Source organism: Talpa occidentalis, unplaced genomic scaffold (genome assembly GCF_014898055.3).
Source record: "Talpa occidentalis isolate TD23 unplaced genomic scaffold, MPIMG_talOcc4v2.1 talOcc4.17, whole genome shotgun sequence".
Taxonomy (NCBI): Eukaryota; Metazoa; Chordata; class Mammalia; order Eulipotyphla; family Talpidae; genus Talpa; species Talpa occidentalis.
Genome location: NW_023601754.1, coordinates 49,734,513 through 49,745,002, shown reverse-complemented (window position 1 = coordinate 49,745,002; position 10,490 = coordinate 49,734,513). Strand labels below are relative to the sequence as shown.

Genomic DNA, 10,490 nt, shown 5'->3' with positions numbered 1-10,490 from the left:
TAATAAATAATTAGAAAATGGTGCTACAAAAAGACTCACACACTCCTAAGTCCAGAGCCGCACTGTCCGGAATGACCAAGGCATGGACCCACCCAAAGGTCATAAAGATTCATGGGTCCGCCTCTGGGCCCTCCTGTGGCTGTGAAGAGCCTCCAAGAGCAGGACCCCCAGGACCAGCAGGAGGAAGGCGGCCACGCCCAGGCGGAGGAGGTTCCCCAGCGTGTAGTCCCCGGGGGGCCGGGCTGGGCCTGGGGGAGAAAGACACACAGAGGTCAGAGCACAACACACCACACCCCCGTGTCTGCCTGACAAATCTGACAAGCTGGTAACTGGCAACAGGAATAGCGGGAAATACCAGGTGACACTGAGGTGGGTCCTGACCCCGAGCAGGACTCATGGAGGATGGCTGGAGGGGGAGCTGATCTGGCTGCAACTGGTCACATGGAAATCCAGGGGGAGCCCTGCTTGCTCCTCCCCCTGACAATGACAACCGCTGTTCCTAGAAACCGGACGTGACTGCAGTGAACCGAAGACCCCGGATGGAACTTCTGGACCTACTTTCACAGGAAGTCACTGACTTGGAAATTCAGAGCTTACTGAGTCTAGACATCCAGGATGCACTGGACTTGGATGAGAGGACAATGATTCCCGATATGGATAAGTTTTAACAACGAGCTCAGTGCCAGAAGGTTCAGCCAATTCCGCTCCGCTCATGCCTCCTGGGGCGACCACAGCCCCTGACCTGAGTGAGCCCCTCCTGCTCCCGCGTGGGCTGATCCACACATGCAAAGGACCAGGACCCCGGGCTCAGCACCAAATAGCGCTGAGACGCCTGCACTGTCCCATGTCAGCTGGGCTGTTGTCGGGTCCTCCACAGCCCCCAGCAGGCACCGTGACCCCAACAAGGCTGAGTCACACCCTCCCTAAAGTGCCACCTCCATGCCCAGTCTGGTGGGAACACCCTTCTGTGAGAGGGAACCTGAACAAGGAGAAGCTGGGATCCAGCCGAGGATGGAGGCACATGTCTCCTCCTGCCAAGAGGCCTCTGCTGCCCGCAGCCTGAGTGTCCCGAGGGTGCAGGGCTGCAGACAAATGACGCTGGACAGGGACAGGACAGGGCGAGGCTCCAGTCTCCTGCCTCCATCTCCCTCCTCTACGGCTGCTCCTCTCCCCCTGCCCACGCCAGTCATGGCTGTGACCTTGGGCGCGGGGGGCGGGGGTGGGCAGGAAGGCAGGAGGGGGTTAGAGTCACTGTCTTTCCCACCCTCTGTGGCCCCATAACCTGTGGATCCCCCCCTGGATGTGTCTTCCTTCCGACGCTCTAGAAACTACTGGAAAAGGATGAGGCTGAAGGCCTGGACCCTCCATGGACATGGGGTGGGGCCTCCTCACCTGAGACCTGGAGCCGCAGGGGGTCACTGGGGTGTGACAGCAGGAAGGGGGAGGCGCTGTGTGAGCTGTAGCACCTGTAGGTGCCCCCGTGGGCTGAGGTCACAGCCCTGAAGGTGAAGAGGGCCTGAGAGGGGGCAGCTGTGTCCTGCAGACGCAGGCGCTGGGGGGACGCAGGCGACCCCTCCTTGGAGAGGTAGAAGGTGTCCGAGCGGGCGTCAGAGCGACACTGCAGGGTCACGTCCTCCCCCGGGGACACGGTGGGCCCGGGCTGGGCTGAGAGGGAGGGTTTCGTGTCCATTCCTGGGGGGAGGTTTGGCATTAGAGACCCCCCCAACCCCACACCCCTGACCCTGCGCCGAGGGCCCCTGTCCTGCTCCGGGGCCTCTGGGACGCCTGGTCCTCCACTCCTGTGTGGGTCTCTCTATGTCTGTGCCCCTCACCCCCTTTCTCGCTCGCGCTCCCTCGACCATTGTCCATCTCGGCCTCTGCCAGGACCCTCCCCCTGGACACGCCACCCCCAAGGTGACCTGGGCCCGGGGCCTCAACAGCCCATCAGGACCCAGGGCGGCTCCTCACCTGCGATCAGGATGTCCAGGGGGGCGCTGGGGGCCGACCACGCGTGGGAGAGGTTGTGTCCCCTGTAGCACCTGTACTGGCCCCCGTGGGTGCGGGCGACAGGGCCCAGGGGGAAGTCGGGGCTGTGCTGCCCGTCCAGACGCTGGGGGCCCATGTGCCCCTCGTCCTTGGTCAGAGCGAACCTGCCAAAGCCGGCCCCCGAGCCGCACCGCAGGGTCAGGTTGTGTCCAGACAGCACCAGGGGGCCCGGCTGCGCCGACAGGGAGGGCTCCCCATATGCTCCTGGGGACATGGGGACAGTGGCACCGAGGGTCACCCCACATTGCCTATTGGGCAGCGGTGAGTTCTCACCGTCCCTCCCACACCCCTGCGCTGTGATCTGGACCCAGGAGTCCACGTCACTGGGCCCCACGTCACCCCCGGCTCCCCTGGACACGGGCTTAGCCAGTCCCTGGGGTGCAGCCTCACCTGTGACCTGGAGATGCAGAGGGGCGCTGGGCGCGGACCACAGGCCGGGGTAGGACATGGAATTATGGTAACATCTGTAGGTGCCCGCATGGGAAGGGCTCGAGGGGCCCAAGGGGAAGAGGGCCTGGTGTCTCCCCTGAAGGTACCAAGACCCGCTCTTGGGTTGGGGCAGGTCAGCGCCTCCCTCCTTCAGCAGATAGAAAGTGCCGGATGTGCCCTGTGATGTGCCCTGTGAGCTGCAGGCGAGGGTCACGTTCCCTCCTGCGGCCACCACAGGGCTGGGCTGGGCTGAGAGGGAGGGTACAGGGTACGCTCCTGAGGAAGAAGGAGGAAGCTGTGGAAAGGGGCCCAGCACCCCGATGTCTCGGGTATAGACATGAGGGGGGAGGTCCCCTGAGCCCACACTCCTTCCCTTCTGCTGGTGAAGGGGCCCGAGAAGGGAAGACACCCGGCTCCTTCTTACCTGTCACTTTCAGGACCAGGTAATTGCTCCGCTTTGACCTGCCATGGCGGCTTCGATAATGACACCAGTACGATCCCTCCCAGCCGGCATCCATAGATTCGATGAGGAAACTGACCCTGTTCCTGAAGTTCTGAGGTGTCTTAATCTCGATTCGAGAGCCCCCCTCTCTGTGCAGACAGTAGACCTGCGCCTGCTGAGACCCCTGACACCAGAGGGTCACAGGGCTCCCCACGGGGACCACGGGGCCTGGGTCGGCCCAGATGGCGGGTTTGGGGAGGGTCCCTGCAAAGGAGTCCGGTGAGTGTCGGGCTGCCTCTCCCTCAGTTTCCCCAGCCGTCACTCAGCCCCTCCAGGCAGGTCCCATCGCCCACACCACTGTGCTCCCCCCACTGTCCGGGGGCCCTGGGCTGAGGCAGGAGGTGTGGGGAGCACTCACCTGCCTGGACCTGGTCCCGTGGGCCCCGACACAGCCCTGGAAGAGAGGCCTGTGAGATGCATCCCCCCATGGGGAGCTCCTGGTTGGGCCCTGAGGGCTGCTCAGATCAGGGGCTGAGCACATCCTCCCTCCCCAGAGAGCTGCCCTCACAGAGCCCCTGAATCCTGGTGTCTCTCAGGTCAGACTCACCCCCTGTTTTCCCCTGAAGCTCACCCAGGAAGAGAAGGGCTGTGAGGATCGGGGTGGGGGTGCTGCCTCCCATGGCCCCCAGTGGTGTAGACGATGAGAGTCCACAGAGCCCGGCAGGGCAGACAGATCCTGGCAGGACAGGCACCCCCAGAAGGTGTGACCAGTTCTATGTCATGTGACAAGGCGGGGGTTCCTCATCTGCGGTCTCACAGGAAGGGGAACAGTCCTTGAGGGGCCTCCCACTGATTTTCCTGAGGGGCACGGGGAGACGGGAGCTCTGGGCCTCCCAGAGAGTTGTGGGTCCAGCAGACCCCACACGCCCCGCCTCTGACAGGCTGTCCTGGGAGGGCCCTGGCCAGGGCGGAGGCGAGCGGGCGGCAGCGTTGACCCGAGACCATCTCAGCTCCGTCTGACTCTGCCTTGCAGAACCCCGCGAGTGCTGCCTCACTTTCCGTCCTGCCCCTTGTGGGCACGTCTTCCCTCCAGGCGATCGCCCCATGTTGGCGCGTCCCGATGGAGACCCGGGGTGTAGCTGCGGGCCCTGCCCTGGACGCCTCAGCTGCGGGTGGCAAGTGTGGTGAGAATGTCTGTGCAGGGGACCCTCTGCCCGCACTCTACGGCTCCACAGGCAATGGAAGAACGCGACGGTGAGACTCGGTGGGAAGTGCGTCTCCCCCCAGTGGCGGCGTGGGGACCTTCTGAGAAGGGGAGACCAGGATTAGAGGGGAGACAGGCGTGGGGGCGTGGTGTCCTCTGCAGGGAACCTGGGGACCCTAAGAACTGCAGCACAGGGCCTGGGCCTGGCGTCAGCGGCCTGCACACCTTGTCAGACGCGCCCCTCCAGACGCAGACGTCTTCAGCGACGAGTCTGAGCTACTGCTGAGGCCGGGCCCTGCGCACAGCAGGAGACACCTGTGGACAGTACCAGGGACAGACCCAACGGCCCCTGCGCCGGCAGCGGTGGGCTCCTCCTGCAGCCCCTGCAGAATCCCTGCCCCGGGCAGCAGGCCCGCGGGACACCGGGGCGGGGACTCGCCGTCATCGTCACGGCTGCTGGCCAAGGGGCCGACGGGCCTGGGTCAGTGAGGAGCGGCCTGAGGACCCGCAGTGTGGTCGTGGCTCAGGGCGTGCCTGAGGTGGAGGCTGGGGTGAGTGTGGGGTGTGGGGGGCCGTCCGTGCTTGGTCAGGGACTTGGGCTCGACCTGGGCATTGGACCCGCGCAAGAGCAGTGGAGACTCTGTGTGTATTTAGGGGCGGTGGGGCCCACAGGAAGGCTCTGAGGGGAGACCCACAGCAGACAAGGCTGAAATCATGAGAGGAAAATCCTTCATCAGTGAACGCGGCCCTGTCTTAGGAAACAACAAGACTGAGGTGGGGGTGCCTGAACCCCAGCTGTGGCTGCGGGGTGGGCCAGGCCTGGAAGGAGGGCGGGCAGGTGGGTGCTCCTGGCATGTGAGCTGGGAGGGGGCAGGGATGGGGCTCTTCCCGGGGCCTTGCCGACCTGGGGTGCCAAGGGGGCCCTCACAGGAGGAGACTGGATGAGAAAAGGGGGTTGCGGATGTTGGAAGCTGGTGCTGACCACAGAGCAGCCGTCCCTCCCGGCCTGGCGCGCGGAGCTTCTCCACCCCCGTCCTCCCTGACTTCCCGGAGTCTCAGCACCTCTGTCCGTCACATCGTCCAGGGCTCTGCCTCGTCGCATCCGCCCGCCTCTCCCCGACCCGACCCTCTGGGGTGCGCGGAGGGTGTCCCAGCGTGGCCGACGCAGTCGCTGGGCAGTCACGGGGCCTCCTTCGGGTGTTTGCCGTCGCCCCTTCCGGCGCCCGGGCCCGTCCTCCTGTCTGCCGGGACGGACTCTGAAGGGGCGCCGGACTGTCTTTAGGCAATGAAGCGGAGCTCACAAATAAATAAACACAAATTTAAAGTATAACTTATTTAGAAAAGAAAAATGACTTTTTGCATTTTTCTTTGCTCTTCTTTTTCTTTGCGATTCCTTTCTCTTGGCCTTACGGCAGCGGGAGTCGTCCACGAGGCGACGTCTGCTGGAAACGTGTGTGGCTGCTCGGGGCTCTCCCCCGGCTCGGAGCGGCAGGGAGCGGCACGCAGCGCGCTAGAGACGAAAAACACGGCGTCACCGAGCCTGCCCGGGAAGCGAGAGTCTCGGGTCACCTGATGCATGGAAATCTGGAGGGACCTGAGCTCACCCCACCGCGGCTCCATTTCCAGGTGGGCTCACCCTTCCCCTCAGCCTCGCCCATATTTGCTTTTCTTTTCTTCTTTGACGGCGAACACATTCATAGCCGAGGTAGCCCGTTGGGCTCCGTTCACACCACCCTGAGTTCGTGGGAGACATCGAAATCACCCGGGACCTGCTGCACCTCCATCCTCTCTCTTGGCAGGTGTGAGCAGGGGTTGAGCTTGGCCACCTCAAGGTCACAGAGCCCTCTGCCCCGGGCCCAGCAGCAGGGCACTTGGTGACTCAGTAGCGCCCAGGCCCGCTGTCCTCGGCCGCCCCAAGGGACTCTCAGCGGGCTTTGGGGTCAGAGCTGAGGAGCTGGAGACTCCACTACGGCATCACGGCGTGGGGTGACTAGAGAGGGAGAAACTGAGTCCCAGGAAGGCGCACTGAGCCCGACAGTGTGTGGGGCATGGCCCCAGCCTTCCGGGTGGGATGAGGCCGATTCACAGAACGGGACAGGAGGGGAGCCATGGAGCTGATGCAGCGTGGTGGGGAGGGGAGTCCCACGTTTAATGACAGGAGGGTCCAGACCTTCACCTGCTCACAGCAAGGTCCCTCCACCTCCCAGGGACCCACAGACAGTCCCCGCGCTGCCCAGACCAGCTTCTGGCCTCCAGCACAGTCACCTCCAGGCTCATGGGCTCTGGCCGGGGCCTTGTCCCCTCCCGGGCCCCCCTCCCGCCGCGTCTCGGGTCCTCCTGTGGCTGTGAAGAGCCTCCAAGAGCAGGACCCCCAGGGCCAGCAGGAGGAAGGCGGCCATGCCCAGGCGGATGAGGTTCCCCAGCGTGTAGTCCTGGGGGCGCAGGGCTGGGCCTGGGGGAGAAACACATGCAGGTCACACAGGGGACCAGGGGACCTCCCGTCAGGACACGGGGTGAATGTGGGGAGGGTGGGGCTGAATATCTAGGGCTTCTACCTTTGAAAGAGACCAGGGGGCACAGGACAGACCGCGGAGAATCACCTGCTCCTCCTCTTCCCTTGTCCCGTATCTGCCACCCTCTCCTGGGCTACGCCCACCTCTGTGGAGCCCCCGGGGCCTCTGGTATTAGTGTCTCAAAGTCCCGAGGACAGGACCTGAGTGCCCTGCAGGGAGGACAGGGGAGAGCCTCACCTGAGACCAGGAGCTCCAGGGGCTCACTAGGGAGTGACCACACCTGGGCGGTGCTGTTGTAGTAGCCATAGCACCTGAGCAGCCACCTGTGATTGGGGGTCACAGGGCCCACAGGAAACAGGGCCTGGAACTGCCCATTGGGGAGTCGCTGTGAGTCCAGGGTCCAGGAGAAATTGTGTTCTCCTTCCTCAGTCAGATGGAACCTGTCAAATCCCTGCCATGAGCCACACTGGAGGGTCACGTTCCCTCCTGAGGTCACCATGGGGCTCGGCAGGGCTGAGAGGCTGGGTTTGTGGTAAGATCCTAGCAGAGGAGGAGACAATGTATTAAATGGGGACACTCCCACCACATCCCCCAGGGCTGGGCTGTGAGGGGAGAGACACCCCGACAGTAGGCCCCCTCCCTGAGAGCAGAGACTGAGGCTGGACCCCTGAGTGTGTTCTCACCTGTCACCATCACCAGCTTCAGGGGGTCACTGTGCTCTGACCAGCCAGCGGGGCTGCCATAATCACAGTGATATCACCCTGCATAGTCCACTGTCAGGTGTGGGATGCGGAACGGGGCCTTGTCCCCGGGCATCAGTGGGGTCCCTCTGTCCCAGGGCACAGAGCTTCCCTCCTTATACAGACGGAACTCCTGGGCCCCCAGGGTCCCCTGACACCAGATGGTCACAGGTTCCCCCCAGGGGATCAGAGAGCCTGGCTCAGCCCAGAGGGTGGGTTTGGGCAGGGCCCCTGGAAGGAATCAGAGGCTGGTCACGGGCATCCCCACCCCAGTTCCCAGGCCCCAGCCCAGAACCTCCCAGACATCCCCTCCATCACCCTAGACCTGCTGTTCTCCACCCATCACCCTAGATGTCCCCTCCATCACCCCAGAACTGCTGTCTCCACCCCCAGCTGCCCAGGGGTGGCCCCTCCCCAGTGAGGAGGCAGGACCCGGGACACCTGAGCACAGACTCACCTGCCTGCTCTGGGGTCCCGGGGCCCACACTCAGCCCTGGAAGAGAGTCCAGTGAGAGGCCTGCCCCGAGTCCTGACAGAGCCTCCTCCCGGAGCCTCCCGAGTCCTGGGTCCCCTGACAGACCAGGCCTGCCATGGGGTCCCTCCAGACCAGGGCGCCCTCCCTCTTCACACTCACCCAGGCAGAGCAGGGCCGTGAGGCTGGGGGTCATGGCGTCCTCTCTGTGAGCTGGCTGTGGGGATGGAGGGTCCAGGGTGCCGGCAGGAGGGACACACAGAGTGGGGACACCGAACACTGGTCCTTCCTGTCACGGGTTGTCAAGTCATCTCCCACAGGAAGAGGAACAGTTACAGGGCAGGGAGAGGGGCAGCCCAAACCCTGCAAACCTGCCTATTCTAAATGGGTTCTGCCCTCCGCCGCATCAACACAAAGCATATGAGACTTTAATGGGAAGGAACTTCCATACAATTAGGAAACAAGACAGGAAAGGCAAAGAATCTAGTTTCTAAATCAAGCACCCAAAGTTGCCCGTCCCCTCGTGGATAAAACTCCATTCAGATGGCATTGGCCCAGAGCAAGGCCCCAAAGCCTGCCACAGTCTAAAGCATCTTCCAGTGGGGACCCACAGAAAAGGGTCAGAAACAACCAGACAAGCCCAGAAGGAAAAGAGCAAAATCAAGATAAAAGCTGCCATTGTCACCTCCCCACGGGTCTCACCCACATCTGTGTCACCCAGTCCACGACCAAAAGACAAGCGCAGTTTCTTCATGTGTCTCTAGGCTCCATGCGCCTCCTCCAGGTCTCCTTCTGGCTCCATCCTGCTTCCTTCCTTCCTCAGTCTCCTCTGCAGCTTCTTCTCTCCCTGCTCAGCTCCACCCTCCCTTGGGTGGGGCAGAAAACCTGGAACCTCCCCCTTTCCTGGGGACCCCCCTGTCACAGAACTGTCCTCAGGGCCCAGCTCTGGTTCATGGGAACAGCAAATAGAACTGGTGTCTCCTGAGATGGCCCTTCCTGGGAAGGGAGACCCAGGACACGTCCTCCCTCAGAGCCTCCCCCTGGGTGTCTTCACCCTCTACCCGTCCATCAGCACAACCTGTGGTCTCACTCTGGACAGGGTCCCCAGTCCCTGGAGTTGCTCAGGGAGGGACCCTGCTGCCTGCAGAGCTGAGGTCATGAGGCCCTTGTTACCATGCACCTGAGTGTCAGGCCAGGTCACGGATGACTGCCCAGGGGGACACTCAGGGACACAGGGGACACTGGGCCTCTCCTGCCTGAGTGTGGCTTCTCTGTTCACAGTCCCTCATGGCTTCTTTTTCTTGCAGCAGCTCCACCCTCACCATCCTGGGGAAGTCACTCCTGCCCCCTGGGGCTGACGCCCCTCCCTTCCTGGGACTTTGGCCTAAAATTTATGGGACAGCCAGTGGGTTAGAACCTGAGCAGTTTAGGGAAATTGTCCTTTAAATCATTGTTTGTCTACAACCCACTCACCGAGTGAAGTGAGCACATTCATGGTCAGATTTCTTTCCCATTTGTCAATGTTACCTCATTGTTTATTTGCTAGATTGGAAGCTAATTTTTGTCTCTTGGTCACCTTTAAGTTTTCTTACTGGCCTATGACCAAGTGTGGGTTTGTTTGACGAAGAAAAACATCTGTAAGATGAATCCACACACAATAATATATTCAAAGTGGATTAAAGATGTAAGAACCGAAACCATAAAACACTTCAAAGTAAACATGGCGACACCCTCCAGGACAGCCCAGAGCCGGCCCCAGGGACACAGCCCAGCAGCAAGGGCAAGGGGAGCAGATAAACCAGCAGGATGAAGTAAACCAGAAACTTTCTGAACCTCAAAGAGAATCACGGAGATAAAGAGGAGCCTGCAGAATGGTGGACGATAGATCCCAGCACATATGGGCTAATCCCTAATATACACCCCAATCCAAAATGGGCAGATGCCTAGATAGGCAATTTTCATTTATTTCTTTAGTGTGAAGGATTTTAAATGGAATTGGAGTGGGGGGGGGAGAGAGAGAGAAAGATTCAAATAATAGTTTCTAATAGAACTCCAAATATGGCAGTGAATGCCAGGCTCAGCCCGAAGTGTGGTGCTGAGGCCAGAAAGCTTGACCCAGGTCTGAGGCCCCTCCTGGCGGGAACCACAGTAAAGACCCCAGGGACAGCCCCGAGAGCTGAGGGAGAGACACAGTCAGAGACGGAAGACGGGGATGCAAGAGCTGCCACCTCCATGGGAACCAGATGGAAAGTTCTTAAGGAAGTAAAAATGGAAATTCCATCATTTGCCAAAAAGAAAAACCGCTACAAACAGGCTCACGCACTCTGAAGTCCAGAGCAGCTGCTGGAAAGGCCAAGGCGTGACCCACCGTGACGCCCGCCAACAGCCTGATGGCTACAGACGTGGCGGGGAAGTGCTCAGCGGCATATGACGCAGCTATTAAGCAGATGAAGCAGCGCCTTTAGGAACAGAACGGATGGAGCTGGCAGCGCTGCACTAAGTGAGTAAGTCAGATGGGAAAGTCATACGGGAGATCTACCCGAACTGCGAAACAGAATGACAAAACAAGCAAAGAGACAAAACGCACACTCTCAAATGACAGCAAAAAAAAAAAAAATCTTGTCCAAAGTGAAAAAAATGTGCT

General features: G+C 61.1%; 1 protein-coding gene across 1 annotated transcript; it reads right to left on the bottom strand.

Moving 5' to 3' along the window:
• Positions 1-99: 99 nt before the first annotated feature.
• Positions 100-8,128, bottom strand: LOC119249741 (leukocyte immunoglobulin-like receptor subfamily A member 6). Its single transcript, XM_054697387.1, is given in 7 exon segments — positions 100-242; positions 1,393-1,692; positions 1,969-2,250; positions 6,872-7,174; positions 7,318-7,605; positions 7,832-7,867; positions 8,009-8,128. Coding segments are annotated over 7 exon segments (1,386 nt in total). The 5' UTR covers positions 8,043-8,128.
• Between the last annotated feature and the right edge of the window lie 2,362 nt (positions 8,129-10,490).